At 43.1% G+C, this 16,918-nt stretch overlaps 2 protein-coding genes across 3 annotated transcripts in view; one reads left to right on the top strand and one right to left on the bottom strand.

Annotated features, from left to right (window-relative positions):
* The first annotated feature begins 955 nt into the window (after nucleotides 1–955).
* STBD1 (starch binding domain 1) lies at nucleotides 956–6,600 on the top strand. Of its 2 annotated transcripts, none has more exons than XM_057547360.1 (2): nucleotides 956–1,638; nucleotides 4,719–6,600. In XM_057547360.1, exons 1-2 carry the CDS (start codon nucleotides 1,059–1,061, stop codon nucleotides 5,579–5,581), a joined length of 1,443 nt encoding a protein of 480 aa, XP_057403343.1. In that variant the 5' UTR covers nucleotides 956–1,058; the 3' UTR covers nucleotides 5,582–6,600. The 2 variants fall into 2 exon arrangements, with proteins under 2 accessions (XP_057403343.1, XP_007165629.1); XM_007165567.3 differs by lacking the exon at nucleotides 956–1,638 and adding an exon at nucleotides 1,650–1,923.
* A 2,456-nt stretch (nucleotides 6,601–9,056) lies between these two features.
* Nucleotides 9,057–16,918, bottom strand: part of CCDC158 (coiled-coil domain containing 158) — a 93,238-nt gene continuing 85,376 nt past the window's right edge. The window contains exons 22-23 of the mRNA XM_007165569.2: nucleotides 11,518–11,625; nucleotides 9,057–9,234 (exon numbers count right to left, since the gene is read on the bottom strand). Of these exons, the coding sequence (XP_007165631.2) occupies nucleotides 9,158–9,234; nucleotides 11,518–11,625 (185 nt within the window). The 3' untranslated portion in view covers nucleotides 9,057–9,157. The remainder of the gene's footprint in view (nucleotides 9,235–11,517; nucleotides 11,626–16,918) is intronic.

The raw sequence follows: 16,918 nt of genomic DNA, 5'->3' as shown, positions 1-16,918 counted from the left end.
ATTAAAAAAAAAAAAAAAAGCTCACCTGGATTTCCTTTCTCTCACTCAGCTGATAGCTAACCTCACTCACGGGGCCCCTGTGTATCTCAAAATGTTTCTTTTGTGCCTTCTTTTCTTTTTCCACGCCTGTTTCCTCCTCTCCTTTCCTCCGAGGCCATCCCTCCCACTGGTGTTCTTGACCCACCACTTCCTCCTTCCCGCGGAATCCCCGTCCAGGATTTCCCGTCCTCCTCACATCTTCCTCCAGGTCTCGGCTGGCTCTCTCCTGCCGACAAACTGAACAAACGTGCCCACGTGTCTCTCGGTCTGAAAGAGCTTCCCTTAGGCCTTGTTCTCTTCTCAGGCGACACTTCGATTCCTCTCCTACCCTTTGCCTCCAGGTTTCTCTGGAGAGGGCTCCCTCCACGTCGGCCGTCTTCACAGCCTTCACCACGTTCACTGCTCAGCCTTCCAAAGCGAGCTCCCACCCCCCAAAACACTGCAGAGTCACCAAGGACCTCTTACAGGCCGAATGCAACCACTTTTTCTCAGCCCTCTATCCACGAATCTCTATTGAGCGACACCCTCACTGCCCCAGCCCCTCCAGCTTCTCCCACTGCTTTCTGTACCTGACTCTGCAAACAAGGCTTGAGCCCGGGGCACGTTGGAACGATTTGTTTTACCTGAGGAGCCATTTTAGTAATCATTCCAGCTGTGGTCTTAGCAGTTGGATGTGGGAGCGTGTAGGTCAAGGAAAAGGCTCACCCTGCAGATACAAACATGGGAACCGTTAGCTTGAAGTTGGTGTGTAAAGCCATCAGATCAGCAGAGGAGTGAATTTAGAAAGAAATGTGTATAATTCTTAATTCCCAGGTTGTTGTTGTTGTTTTGTGAGGATCAAATTAAATGCATACCTTAAACACCTGGCACACCGACAGCACTTAACAAAGACGGTTGCAATTTTTTATTAATAACCCATCCGGAGGAGCTCGCGTCTGCACGACATCCAGCCCCGTCAGGAGGGCGCGCACCCTCAGCAACGACTGGAGGCGGTTAAGGTGATTGGCATTTACAGATGGATGGGTCTCAGTCCAATCCTTTCCTTTTACAGGCGGGGAGGCGGAGGCTTGGGGAGGTTAAGCGCAGCTAACTGGCGGAGGAATGGAGCTTCCAACGCGCCGGCTGTGCGGGTCTACCCGCCCCGCCCCCGCTCTCGCCGCAACCTCGCGTGTCGCAGATGCACCACGGCCTCTTCCGCGTCTAGCCAGAAGCTCGCACTGCTACTGAGTGTTTGTGGGGAGGAGGCGCCGAGGTGGCCGGCGCTGTCCCACGCAGGGCTGGACCTGAGCTGCAGCCGGAGCAGGAAAAGAAGGCGGCGGGTTTGCGCGCGGGAGCCGTGCGCCCTTGGACTGTTCACGCGCGCGGGACGCATTTGGAACCCTGCGCCGGGTGCTCCCCGCCGCCGGCGACTGGCGGGGTCGAGAAGGGAAAATGTTGGAGAAGGAGGGCGCTCGCGTGTCCGCCTTGCCGGAACCTGGGGCTGCAGCCCCGGGGCGGGGAGTGGGGCGGGGCTGGGAAAGTTGAGTTTTGGTCGCGGAGGGCTGGGCCCCGCGCGGGAGCGCCCGCCACTGGGGACCGTAAAAGGCTGCAGCGGGCTGGGTAGGTGTGGCTCTGCCTGCGTGACCTGAGCCCCCGTCTCGGTCGCCGTCGTCTCCCGCAGCTGCGGCCTCTCAGTCATGGGCGCCGTCTGGTCCGCCCTGCTGGTCGGAGGGGGTCTGGCCGGAGCGCTTTTCGTTTGGCTGCTGCGGGACACGGGAAAGGAGGGGGATGCGGAGCAGGGGAAAGACGCCTCTCCAGGGGAGGCTGCGGCTGCGGGAGGCGATCAGGGTGGTGGCGGCGGACTGAGCCCTGGACCTTCTAGGCGGGAGCTGGTCACCAAACCAGGTATTCTTCCTCCCTGTGGCTCGAGGGCATATCTGCCGGGGGGCTCTGAAGTTACCCGCGGGAGGGGGCAGGGGGCGGAAATCCACCTGGAGGTTTCCCGAGGGCTAGCTTCTCCTAACCCGGGCAGGACCCTCCACGCGGCTCGCATTTTCCCCTGCTGGTGCGCGCGCGCCGGGTGGGGTTCTCGCCCTACACCGAGGCCCTGGGGATGCCCAGGCGGTTTGTCCCAGGTCCGCGACCCGCTGTGTCGCTGCCCTCGGCGCCCGCCCCTGAGGACCTGCCCCTGCTCTTCCAGCGGGGATGGGCTCCTCCGCTTGGCGGCGCTTGGCGCAGTGCGGGCGGCTGCAGCGGCGGCGCCCCTTCCGGGCCTTCGGAAAGGGGTGCTTAGGGTTCGGAGATCCCACGACCCTCTCCAATTTCTGTCCGAGCAGGGACACTGTCTCGGTCCCAATCCCATAGCCTCATGTCCTCCCATCCCTCACCCCATGGAAGAGCCGTGTTTGGGAACACCGGCGCAGCGAGCAGCCCCCGCTATCTGGACGCTTCTGTCGGGGAGGCAAAGTTCAGGTTGGACTGTGGCCCTGAAGGCTTCGGCTGAAGCCCTGGGGCTGCTCAGTGGCCGCCCATTTCGGAGCTGTCGGCCCTCCCCCACGCTCACCCAAACAGTGCACGGTTGTCTGAAACCCCAGGGAAGAGACACCTCATTCTACTCGGATGAGTACAATTGACGTCTAGGTTTCCATCTATGTATTTTAGACCCTGTGTACTAGGCAAAGTAAGAGCACTGGCAGAGAACCTTACCTTCCAGCGCCCTCCCTTGGCAAGCTGCCCATGCCTGGACTCCAGCCTAGTGGTGAAAATGACATCGGTAAACTTTAGTGGAGTGGCGGTTCATGTGTAGCCACCTGAAAATCTGCCCCTGTGCCTCTCCTGCAGAGAGCTCATTTATCTTCTTTTCCTGAAAGCCTAACTCATGTTTCAGGTCGAAAGATTGGGAATTCAGAGTAATATTTGTTGACGTCTCACTTCCAACACCACCGTTAAAAAGAGACAAAATTAAACAAGACCACCCTCTTCCCACCGCCATCCCCCCCCCCAATCCCCATATGCTGATTGTATGGTTTTGGAGAGTAAGATCTTGTAGGGCAGCGGTCCCCAACCTTTTTGGCACCAGGGACAGGTTTCGTGGAAGACAATTTTTCCACGGAAGGGGGTGGAGTGGGAGGGTGGTGCAGGGGGTAATGCGAGCGATGGGGAGCGCCAGAGGCAGCTTCGCTCGACTCTCACCTCCTGCTGTGCCGCGGGTTCCCAACGGGCAGAGGACTGACCGCTACCTACCGGTTTGGCCGGGGGGGTTGGGGACCCCTGTTGTAGGGAGCTATTTGGACTATCAATGAGGTGGCCAAGAAGGAAACTAAGTCTTTAGGGAGCTTGGATTGTGTAGTCTTAAGAAAATATATTTTTATTTATTTATTTATTTATTATTTTTTTAAAAATGAGTACATTCTTTTTTTGGGGGGGGTTATTTATTTATTTATTTATTTATTTATTTATTTTTGGCTGTGTTGGGTCTTCGTTTCTGTGCGAGGGCTTTCTCTAGTTGCGGCGAGCGGGGGCCACTCTTCATCGCGGTGCGCGGGTCTGTCACTATCGCGGCCTCTCTTGTTGCGGAGCACAGACTCCAGACGCGCAGGCTCAGTAATTGTGGCTCACGGGCCTAGCCGCTCCGCGGCATGTGGGATCTTCCCAGACCAGGGCTCGAACCCGTGTCCCCTGCATTGGCAGGCAGACTCTCAACCACTGCGCCACCAGGGAAGCCCTATTTTTAATTTATTTATTTTTGGCTGCGTTGGGTCTTCGTTGCTTCGCGTGGGCTTTCTCTAGTTGCGGCGAGCGGGGGCTACTCTTCACTGCTGTGCGCGGGCTTCTCATTGCGGTGGCTTCTCTTATTTAAGAGCACCGGCTCAGTAGTTGTGGCTCCCGGGCTCTAGAGCTCAGGCTCAGTAGTTGTGGCGCACGGGTTTAGTTGCTCCGCGGCATGTGGGATCTTCCCGGACCAGGGATCGAATCCGTGTCCCCTGCATTGGCAGGCGGATTCTTAACCACTGTGCCACCAGGGAAGTCCCAAGAAAAAATATTTTTAAAGTATGCAATGGGAGGGGATATAAGATGCCTGTGTTTTGTCGAAGAGGTTCCTAATGCACATGGGGTGTGCAAGGCGAATCCAGCCCTCCTCCCCACCCTCACCCCCAACTCTTGCCCAGCCATGCACTGCTGTCCTTTGTATTCTCCCACAGTGACAGCTGCTGCTGACCTGCCCGCATCTGTGAGAGTCAATCCCTGACCTGCACGCAGTTCCTGGGAGTACAAGTGTACTCATCTGGTCTGCAGGGTAACCGTGCAGCTCTTCGTCACACAGGCTGGACATTTTTTGATGATGGCAGCCAAACAACTTGACTTGGTTGCATGCCAGTACGGCCTGGACTGCAGAGATCCAGGACCATGACAGGGTTACACTTCTGCCTCTACAGCTTGCCACCTCGTTTACACTCTTGTGCTGGTGTACTGACACTCCTGGATGTGCCTTTTATTACGGGCTATGCCTGTATATTCTTAGAGCACAGTTGGGAACACACCAGGTAATTAAGTACTTGATTTTAATAGAGACAAATTTTGTGAACTGCAGATAGATTAGCAGCAAAGTCTTTAAAAACTAAAACTATTTTCTCAGCCTAACTTACTTTTTTCTCACATAAACTGCACAACACTATTACACTTTTCCTTTTGTTTTTTAGAGCATCTTCAAGAAAGCAATGGATGTTTGGTTTCTAAGACTAAAGGCCCTGGTGACCTGCAGGAAGCAGCATGGAGACTACAGAGTCCTTCTGGAGAAGGCAGTAACCGTGACAATTCAAGAGCGCATGTTCCTTCTGGACAATTTCCAGACACACAATCTCCAGCTACCTCTGAGACTGGTAACTCTAGAAGTGACTCTGACGTTTCAAGAAACGAAAGCCTTGGATCTCCTGTAGGAGAATGGGGATTCCAAAAAGGCCAAGAGAAAAGTGCTAAAGCAGCTCCATGTCTGGCAGAGAAGTTGCCTTCTAGCAACCTGCTCCTGGACAGAGCGAAAGAAGAAGTGAGCCTTGCACAGTCGGACAGTCGGGACCGGGCTGACCACGTGGACTGGGAGATGGTGTCCCGGCACTCATCTTGGGGCGATGTTGGTTTGGGTGGCAGTCTTGAGTCTCCAGTGTTAAGCTCTAAGCAGGGAAAGGACTATGACAGAAGCAGTCTTGTGGAAGCAAGAGGTCAGGAAGTAGATGTGAAACCAAAAAGGGCAGGAGCAGTGTCTTCAGAGTCTCATCAGGTTAGCGTCAGGTTCCAGGTCCATTATATCACAAGCGCTGGTGTGCAATGCCTTGCAGTAACTGGAGACCATGAGAGTCTTGGGAGATGGAACGCTTACATCCCACTCCAGTGTAGCAAGGATGGGCTCTGGTCTCGTTCTGTGCCCCTGCCAGCAGACGCAGTGGTGGAATGGAAGTTTGTGGTAGTAGAGAATGGGCAAGTTACCCGTTGGGAAGAATGCAGCAATAGATTCTTAGAGACTGGCCACGAGGATAAAGTGGTTCACAAGTGGTGGGGGATTCACTGATTCAATTTGCAAAGCATCGAAGAGGCTATTGCAGAACATGGAAGAGGCTAAGGTTGTGCAGCACCCTGAATAATTTAAAATAAAGGAAGTGAAACTTCCAGTCTAGCCATCAGAGTTGTTTCAGATTTGCTAGTGGCTTTTGTCTAATGTGTAGATAATGCTTCCATTGAGCATGGACTTTTTTTCCTGTGGCACTGATGGATGGATTTATGCTGATCCATCATTACTTTAGGGCTTGGTGGTCTTGAGGAGGGCTTGGCTAAACTTCAGATGTGCACTGGTCACGGAGCATGGAAACTAACCAGCTGCAGAGGCTTGAGGCTTGAGCCTTTGGGTGATTCTTGGGGAGTAAAACACGCCTTATTCAAAAGGATAAGATTTCGTACTGGTACAGCTGGAGAAATGCTCTCTTTAATCATACACACTTTATATTTAAAAATCGTTAACATCGTATGGAACTGTGATTAGAAAATGTCTGGTCACTAGATGTGATTAGCCAGGATATAAGGTAATGCAATAAGACTTCCCAATGTTTTTTGCTTGATTTTACTTGCCATGTATGGTTTGAGGGTAGCAAGTATGTTTTTGTCCTAATGATCAATGGCTGGTATACAAACAAGGGGCCTAATCAGAGCCTGTTAGCAGGAGCAGCCCAAGAGGAAAGAACAGGAAGGGGGATAGGGTATAGGGCTGAGCAAGGTGGCCTGAATGACACCTCTTAGAGAGCTGGGAGCTACAGGCCCCGCCGGACTGCAGGGTGGGACACGCCCGTCATTTCCTCACGGGCCTCCTGCAGGACCATCTCTCCCCACGGCCCCTCCTCTCACAGCAGCTCTGGGCTGACAGATGGACTGCCCCATAGCAATCATTTCAGCCTCTTCCCTCTCCCTTCATGCCAGTAGCTAACAAAATTATAACAGGGGAGTGATACGGAAGTACATCTTTGCTCTGGGAAGAAATAAACATTTAAACTTTGCCATTATAACTGAAAAAAATAATAAAACCTGAGTTTTAACATCTTTATTAAATGTCTGAATTATTTGTATAAATCTTAGTACCATAATAGCTTAGATGTAAAATAAAATACTAATATTTTCTCCACTAATGACAAAGAAATAAAGCAAATGTCAAGAGGCACAGAGTCTGTTCTTCTCCCTTTAGAGAAAAAGTTTTAGAATATTTCTTTTAAAACTTTACCTTTGTTTGGAGGGATATTATACATGCCCGTACTTGAAAATTAATTCTATATTAAAACAACTTTTAATAAGTGTAACATCTATTGGCAAAACAACGTTTAATCCTGGTTATAGATGGTCTTTGCTGAAAAGAGCCTAAACCCAACTGAAAATACTGTTAGAAAGTGCTTTAAGAACTGTTTTTGGCTCATAGCACTTTTGTGTTAAATTCACATATATTTTCTACAGACTTCATAATGAATTTTATATTCTACCAGTGAGGTCTTCAGAAGGCATTTACCATTACTGTACAGAATGCCCAAGCATTTCTATTAGGTCAAACTAAAGGTAAAACAGTTTACAGTCAAAATCTGTTTAGAGTTCTACCATTAGCCATTTTATCATTACCTGATGAAATAAAAATCTTTCAGTAAAGCCAACTGATTTAAGAGAGAACATATAACACTCAACTTTATATTTTTAAAACTTGTTATTTAAAATCGGATGTGCTTAGAGGGAGAAGCGTGAGGGCTGTGGTGGTAACTTACGTCCTACTTGGCGTGTCACCTGCACTGGTTACCCTGAGCGCCACCTGCTGTCACAGACCCCAGCGTGTAAGAAGGCTGCAATGACAGCAGCTTACTTCTCCCTCACTAAACAGCAGTGGGTGCTCCTGGCAGGAGGGCAGCTTTCCTTGCAGGTCGTCACCCAGGCTCCTGTCCTGTGGCCCCTCCATCCCCTAGGACCTCACTGTCCTCTGTAACCAGCCTGTGGAAGGGGAAGTAAAGTAAGGAAAGACCCCGCTAAAACTTTGGGCCAGAAAGCACCACAAACTGCTGTGCCCACGTGCCATTAGTGAGAACTGGGCAGGTGTTCCCATGTAGGGAGAGGGGAAGTGGGGCTGGGAAACAAGAGTCTCTAGTCGGGCAGCAGTTTCTCAGTGGCAGCTGTACTATGGAACGGGAGTACAGGCTTTCTGGACAGGCTGGCTTCTGCGACACCGTTCCTGTTGTCTTTGGCACAATTGAAACATTTTTGTATCTGTTCTTCTGCTCTCCTTTTATTTGGTTCACATCCTGTAGTATCATAAATATATTTGGTCTTTGTTCCTGGCACAGAGCTCCTCAAACCCTGGGAATTTCCTGAGAGATAGGAGTATCTTGTTATGCAGATATGAGCTTCTGCTAGTGAGGTGACTTAGATGGGCCCCCTAGATAGCCTCAGGCTGGGGCTGGTCACCGGAAAGACCAAGTGATCGGAGGCTTGCAACTTCCAGCGCCACACTCCGATCTCCAGGATGGGGAGCGGGGCTGGAGAAGAAGCTCTATAAAGTCTCAAATGGTGAGATTTAATGAGCTTCTGGGTTGGCGAACACAAGGTGCTGGGAGCCCTGAGAGGGCGTGGAAGCTCCACACCTCCACCCCGTACCTTGCTCTGTGCATCTCTTCCATTTGGCTGTTCCTGAGTTATAGCCTTTATAATAAACTGTAATAGTAAGTAAAGCACTTTCCTGAATTCCATGATCAGTTCTAGAAAATTATTGAAACTTTAGAGGGGGATGTGGGAACCCCCAATTTATAGCCAGTCAGTCAAAAAGTATAGGTGGCCCGGGACTTGTGACTGGTGTCTGAAGTAGGGGCAGTCTCGTGGGACTGAGCCCTTAAATCTGTAGAATCTGACACTAACTCCAGGTAGTTAGTGTCAGAATGGAATTGACTCATAGACACCCAGGTGGTATCCACAGAGAATTGGTTATTGGTGTTGGAAAACACTCCACATACAAACCCCACTAATTTATTAAACTCTAATTGAGGCAGACTGAATCCATTCAATCTGCAGAAGTTACCCACTGGCTGAAGAATAACAAACTTTTTCTCTCTTGCTTCTTAGTTATTAATACGTAAAAAGAAACTTTTCTAAAAGTTCTGATTACGGGCCACAATGTTTAGTTATGTGATTACATTCACTGATATTGACAGAACAAACAGGGAGTTCAGGGTCACAGAAGGAATCCTGGTCAGTACCTTGGAGTTTGTCCTCCCGTTCTGGGCATTATACCCCATCTTTCAATTTCATGTGAAAGAAGCATTTTAAGCTGAAAAAAAAAGAAGACTATTGCCTCAGCACCACTAAAGATAACAAAAAAACACGTGATTATTCCAACACACTGGTATTAGCACAAAATAACACCTATAAGGTACTCTTGCATTTAGCTAGTACTGCTTTTAAGTTTTACTGAGAGAGCACTCAAGACTAGTCTATTTCAAAATAGAGTTTACAGGACAGGGTATCTTTTATTAAATTTTCACATAAAAAGAAAAAAGTACACAGGGCACTAATTATAAGTAACACCACAATTAATTGGGCATCATCTCTCTGTAAAGAACAGGCAAGCAATGTATCATTTTAGTAACATTTTTTCCTGGTCTTTCACTTTCTGTATCCTCTTTTCTTGATTTCTGATCATTGAAGACATTGCTGAAAATGTTGATAAAGCAAAGTTAGGAAAGCAACATTACTCAGGCTTTAAATTCTATTATGCACTTCTTAAAAGGTCAGCTTGCTACCACCGCATAGATACATCCTGAGCTCAGTAAATTCTCAAATATTGCAAAGTAGTGTATTTTTTAAAAGACTGAAATTATGAAACAGAGCTAAGGGTAAATCTTTGCTCTTTCAGTTGTTTTAAATGAACATGATAGAGAATTCCCTGGTGGTCCAGTGGTTAGGACTCTGCTCTTTCACTGCTGAGGGTGTGGGTTCAATCCCTGGTCAGGGAACTAAGATCTCACAAGCTGTGCAGCACAGCCAATAAATAAATGAACATGATAATTATTGTTATAGAAGTCATACATACTAATTGTAAATAATTTGAACACCTCAGAAGGGTACAAAGAGGGGTAAAGGTCATTGTTTGTTTTTGTTCCCTCAATCTGTTGAACCTCCCCATCCCAGGTCATCACTGTAAACCCGCCAGTGAGTATCTTCACATGTACACACACACACACACACACACACACACACACACACACACACAGTTTTCTTCTTTACACAAATGGAAATATGTGGTATAAATTGTTCTGTAGCTTGCTTTTATTCACTTAACAAAATGTCAACATCTTTCCAGTTCAGCTCATGATTTGTTATGACTGCACAGTATTCCATTGTGTGGATGCACCATGTTAGTAAATAAATTTTTAAAAGTTGTTTCTTATTTTTGTTTATGAACATGCTATAGGAAATACTTCAGACTTTTGTATGTACAATTTTCCCTTGCAGAATAAATTGCTAGAAGTAGAGTTTCTGGGTAAAAGAATACATGCACTTTAAATTTTGATAAATGTTCCCAAAATTCTCTCCAAAATATCTATTGCAGAATTTCCAAGAGACACTCCATCCAGACAATGCATCCAATAAAAAGTATTTGTCTAAAAAAACGTTTTAAAAGTTTTTTTAAACAAATACAACATGTTTACCATTTGGATTATTACATGGTAGGATTACTCAGATAAGGTCAGAAATATAAGTCAAAGTGTGAATAAAAATGGGGCCAATAAGAAAATGTATCTTCCTTAAGAAAGTTATGATAAACTTAAAATCAAACATTTTTCTTTATGTTTATATATGCAGGCATCTGGAGTTATCATAAAGAATTTGTTAATTTTCTTTAGTAACAATTTGGTATAGCTTTAGTACATTAAAAAAATGTGCATTTTGGAGTCAGAAATTGCAGAGATCAAGTCCCAGCTCTACTACTCATTGTGTGACTTAAAACTTATTGACCGATCGTGATCTTCAGCTTCCTCATCACCAAATGACATAATATTAGCACCCACCTCCCAGTGTTGTGAAGCTAATTAGTAAGACACTGAGTACAGGGCCTGGCACAGAGCTGATAAGTGCTCAATAAATGCTAATAACAACTATTATTATTAATAAGGTTAAATTTATTTTAAAAGGATTTATTCTTAGAAAATTATTTATTATCCTCCATCTAGCAACTTATATTCTCTAGAGATGGAAGATGAAATGAGAATAACATGTATCCTCCAAAATTAATTTCTTTCTGACAAAGGCTCCTGGATTCATGTCAGGAAATCATAAAACATGACAGCCTCCCAAATCCATGGGAACATCCACTTAGAATTTATGCCCCAAAAGTTGTCTATCATCTGCAGAGTACAACAGTTTCTCATTCAGATAGCTTCAGTATATATTTTTTAAATTTTAAAAATTTTTTCATTTTTTATTATTTATTTATTTTTGCTTCAGTATATTTATATGCAGTTTATCTTTTTATTTAGTGATTCATTGGGTGGCACAGTCTCCTATACCCATGCTAATTTAAATCCTCTATAAGGCTAAATCCTGTTGTTTTGTTTTCTGGCTATTAACTGCAAACTTATCTTGGCTACTGCCATACAAATTCTCATCTACAGACCTAACAGGGACAAGAAAGACAGTGTATGGGAAAGTCTCATGTGAAATCAGCCACTCAAAACATGTGTTCTGTTGAGGGTTAGTCAGCCGTATTATCGTCCCTATTAGATGAAAGAGGAGAGCAGGGCTAAAGTGACCTGCCCAAGGTCACACTATTAATCCAGGCATTAGGCATGGTTAAGACACTCATATTTTGACTAAGGTTTCTGAATTTCTTGTTCAAGATCCTTTTCAGTGGGACTACAGATAAGAGGCTTAACCTGAAGGGAAGGTGAGTATTCTTTTGAACAAGGAAGATCTCTCCAAAAATGTACACTGTACCTTGGTTCTTCATCTGTAAATCTTCTACCAGAGTCTGCAAGCTTTCCAGTCTGTTCTGAAGCTTCCTGCATGTTTTTCCGGTTGTTTCTATTGGCTGAGACTGTGAAGCTATTAGAAAATTGCTTAGATGTGGTAGTAAAAATCTATTCAGTATTTCATTTTAGAAATCTTTCACTTACAGGTTAAACAATGTTTCCTTTAAAATAATGAAAAATTTAAAACACTATTTGAAAATAAAGAAATGTTTTATCTAATACTGCAATACTAGCTTATTTGATTTTGTTTCAAATCAATCTGATTTACTATTTTTTAACTACGTAGCATTAAATGTGATGAGTGTGAAGAACACCTCAAGTTTAATGATACATTCTGCATTATAAATGACAACTTTTCATACCAAACCTGAGTAGTTCCAGTAACTTAGAGTTTGGAAGCACAAGATTTAATACTCATGCTGGCAACAGTTTTGAATGTGTGTGAGGCCAAGTGCCCATTTCAGTTGTTGACACCTGAATGAGGATAGTATTAAATGATGGGAGAGGGGAGTACAGATGCTGATATGGCCACAGTGAACCTAGAATAAATGTGGCAGCAGCAACTGAGGAGGGGCTAGAAGCATTTGAGCTATTCTCTAATAAGTATGCTAAGTTTTGTCAACCTCTAAAAAATACTGGTTGTCAATCACAAGATTTTAATTTTGAGCTTAGCCTCTGACTTGCTGTATAATCTTGAAAATATTTTTGATGGCTCATTTTCCTATCAAAAGACTCTTTCACTTAAAGATATTAAATTTTAAAGGCAATCATCTAGGAGTTATTTTGGTTCAAAAAATAAAAAATAATTTCTCATTGAGAAATTTTTAACATAACACAAAACATATGAAGTTTGATGAGTATCTGACAACAGGGTGAAAAAAGAAAATGCCACACTATTATGTAACCACAAATTAATAATGGGGTGACCAACAGTACTGTTCTACTCCTGCAATAATCACTGCTGTAATAATGAAGTCATTTGCTACTCTAAATTTTTTAAAATATTAAAGAATAACTTAGAAGCATAAGAGATGAAGGAGGACACAAATGCAGAAAAAGATGGTAAAACGAAAATGTACTAAAATCTGTGATTAGGTCCTGATTTCTTTTTTTTTAGGATCTAAAAATATGTTAGGCATAGAATTTCAAAAGACCAGGAACTGACTTAACAATGATGCAACAACTTGCCTAATTTATCCCTTATCAAAGGGAATGATACCATAGAGCACTGGGGCAGTTTGAATCACTGTCATATATGATGAAAAACATTTCAAGTTCAATTCAACATATACATATTTAATGTCCACTTATTTATCAGGCTCTTATTCTAAATCAAATAATTTCCCCATCTGTCTTAGTGAATAACAAATGAACTTAAAATTTTAAAAATGAGAACATTTTGGTAAGTTTGTATGATAGACACTTGCACTTACAAAGGCAGAGACTGAAGAGAATGTAAATAATTTTAGAGAATGTAAATAAGAAAGAAAAGTCAGACACATCAGAAACAAGAACTAGAACCCTGCAGCCTGTGGAACAAAAACCACAGTCGTGGAAAGATAGACAAAATGAAAAGGCAGAGGACTATGTACCAGATGAAGGAACAAGGTAAAACAACTAAATAAAGTGGAGATAGGCAAACTTTCAGAAAAAGAATTCAGAATAATGATAGAGAAGATGATCCAGGACGTCGGAAAAAGAATAGAGACAAAGAGCAAGAAGATGCAAGAAATGTTTAACAAAGACCTAGAAGAATTAAAGAACAAACAAACAGAGATGAACAATAAAATAATTGAAATTAAAAATACACAAGAAGGAATCAATAGCAGAATAACTGAGGCAGAAGAACGGATAAGTGACCTGGAAAACAGAATGGTGGAATTCACTGCCGCGAAACAGAATAAAGAAAAAAGAATGAAAAGAAATGAAGACAGACTAAGAAACCTCTGGGACAACATTAAACACACCAACATTTGCATTATAGGGGTCCCGGAAGAAGAAGAGAGACAGAAAGGACCCAAGAAAATATTTGAAGAGATTATAGTAGAAAACTTCCTTAACATGGGAAAGGAAGTAGCCACCCAAATCCAGGAAGCGCAGAGAGTCCCAGGGAGGATAAACCCAAGGAGAAACATGCTGAGACACGTAGTAATCAAATTGACAAAAATTAAAGACAAAGAAAAATTATTCAAAGCAGCAAGGGAAAAACAACAAATAACATACAAGGGAACCCCCATAAGGTTAACAGCTGATTTCTCAGCAGAAACTCTACAAGCCAGAAGGGAGCAGCATGATATACTTAAAGTGATGAAAGGGAAGAACCTACAACCAAGATTACTCTACCCAGCAAGGATCTCATTCAGATTCAATGGAGAAATCAAAAGTTTTACAAACAAACAAAAGCTAAGAGAATTCAGCACCACCAAACCAGCTCTACAACAAATGCTAAAAAACTTCTCTAAATGGGAAACACAAGAGAAGAAAAGGACCTACAAAAACAACCCCAAAACAATTAAGAAAATGGTCATAGGAACATACATATCGATAATTACCTTAAACGTGAATGGATTAAATGCTCCAACCAAAAGACACAGGCTTGCTGAATGGATACAAAAACAAGACCCATCTATATGCTGTCTACAAGAGACTCACTTCAGACGTAGGGACACATACAGACTGAAAGTGAGGGGATGGAAAAAGATATTCCATGCAAATGGAAATCAAAAGAAAGTTGGAGTAGCAATATTCATATCAGGTAAAATGGACTTTAAAATAAAGAATGTTACAAGAGACAAAGAAGAACACCACATAATGCTCAAGGGATCAATCCAAGAAGATATAACAATTATAAATATATATGCACCGAAAATAGGAGCACCTCAATACATAAGGCAACTGCTAACAGCTATAAAAGAGGAAATTGACAGTAACACAGTAATAGTAGGGGACTTTAACAGCTCACTTACACCAATGGACAGATCATCCAAACAGAAAATTAATAAGGAAACACAAGCTTTAAATGACACAATAGACCACATAGATTTAATTGATATTTATAGGACATTCCATCTGAAAGCAGCAGATTATACTTTCTGAAATGCACATGGAACATTCTCCAGGATAGATCACATCTTGGGTCACAAATCAAGCCTTCGTAAATTTAAGAAAATTGAAATCGTATCAAGCATCTTTTCTGACCACAACGCTATGAGATTAGAAACAAATTACAAGGGAAAAAACGTAAAAAACACAAACACATGGAGGCTAAACAATACATTACTAAATAACCAAGAGATCACTGAAGAAATCAAAGAGGAAGTCAAAAAATACCTAGAGACAAATGACAATGAAAACACGACGATCCAAAACCTATGGGATGCAGCAAAGGCTGTTCTAAGAGGGAAGTTTACAGCAATACAGTCCTACCTCAAGAAACAAGAAAAATCTCAAATAAACAATCTAACCTTACACCTAAAGGAACTAGAGAAAGTAGAACAAACAAAACCAAAAGTTAGTGGAAGGAAAGAAATCATAAAGATCAGAGCAGAAATAAATGAAATAGAAACAAAGAAAACAATAGCAAAGATCAATAAAACTAAAAGCTTCTTTGAGAAGATAAACAAAATTGATAAACCATTAGCCAGACCCATCAAGAAAAAGAGGGAGAGGATTCAAATCAATAAAATTTGAAATGAAAAAGGACAAGTTACAACAGACACTGCAGAAATACAAAGCATCCTAAGAGACTACTACAAGCAGCTCTATGCCAATAAAATGGACAACCTGGAAGAAATGGACAAATTCTTAGAATGGTATAACCTTCCAAGACTGAACCAGGAAGAAATAGAAAATATGAACAGACCAATCACAAGTAATGAATTGAAACTGTGATTAAAAATCTTCCAACAAACAGAAGTCCAGGACCAGATGGCTTCACAGGCGAATTCTATCAAACATTTAGAGAAGAGCTAAAACCCATCCTTCTCAAACTCTTCCAAAAAATTGCAGAGGAAGGAACACTCCCAAACTCATTCTATGAAGCCACCATCACCCTGATACCAAAACCAGACAAAGATACTACAAAAAAAGAAAATTAGAGAACAATATCACTCATGGATATAGATGCAAAAATCCTCAACAAAATACTAGCAAACAGAATCCAACAACACATTAAAAGGATCATACACCATGATCAAGTGAGATTTATCCCAGGGATGCAAGGATTCTTCAATATATGCAAATCGATCAATGTGGTATACCATATTAACAAATTGAAGAATAAATCCGTATGATCATCTCAATAGATGCAGAAAATGTTTTTGACAAAATTCAACACCCATTTATGATAAAAACTCTCCAGAAAGTGGGCACAGAGGGAACCTACCTCAACATAATAAAGGCCACATACGACAACCCACAGCAAACATCATTCTCAATGGTGAAAAACTGAAAGCATTTCCTGTAAGATCAGGAACAAGACAAGGATGTCCACTCTTGCCACTCTTATTCAACATAGTTTTGGAAGTCCTAGCCACGGCAGTCAGAGAAGAAAAAGAAATAAAAGGAATCCAAATAGGAAAAGAAGAAGTAAAACTGTCTCTGTTTGCAGATGACACGATATGACACACAGCAAATCCTAAAGATACCACCAGAAAACTACTAGAGCTAATCAATGAATTTAGTAAAGTTGCAGGATACAAAATTAATGCACAGAAATATCTTGCATTCCTATATACTAACAACGAAAGATCAGAAAGAGAAATTAAGGAGACAATCCCATTCCCCATGGCAACAAAAAGAATAAAATACCTAGGGATAAAGCTACCTAAGGAGGTGAAAGACCTGCACTCAGAAAACTATAAGACACTGATGAAAGAAATCAAAGATGACACAAACAGGTGGAGAGATATACCATGTTCTTGGATTGGAAGAATCAATATTGTGAAAATGACTGTACTACCCAAAGCCATCTACAGATTCAATGCCATCCCTATCAAATTACCAATGGCATTTTTTACAGAACTAGAACAAAAAAATCTTAAAATTTGTATGGAGACACAAAAGACCCCGAATAGCCAAAGCAATCTTGAGGGAAAAAAACAGAGCAGGAGGATTCAGATTCCCTGACCTCAGACTACACTACAAAGCTACAGTCATCAAGACAATACGGTACTGGCACAAAAACAGAAATATAGATCAGTGGAACAGGATAGGAAGCCCAGAGCTAAAACCCAAGCACCTATGGTCAACTAATCTATGACAAAGGAGGCAAGGATATACAAGGGAGAAAACACAGTCTCCTCAATAAGTGGTGCTGGAAAACTGGACAACTACCTGTAAAAGAATGAAATTAGGATACTCCCTAA

Source organism: Balaenoptera acutorostrata, chromosome 5 (genome assembly GCF_949987535.1).
Source record: "Balaenoptera acutorostrata chromosome 5, mBalAcu1.1, whole genome shotgun sequence".
Lineage (NCBI taxonomy): Eukaryota > Metazoa > Chordata > Mammalia > Artiodactyla > Balaenopteridae > Balaenoptera > Balaenoptera acutorostrata.
The sequence above is the reverse complement of the archived record's forward strand: the minus strand, read 5'-3'. Positions and strand labels throughout refer to the sequence as shown.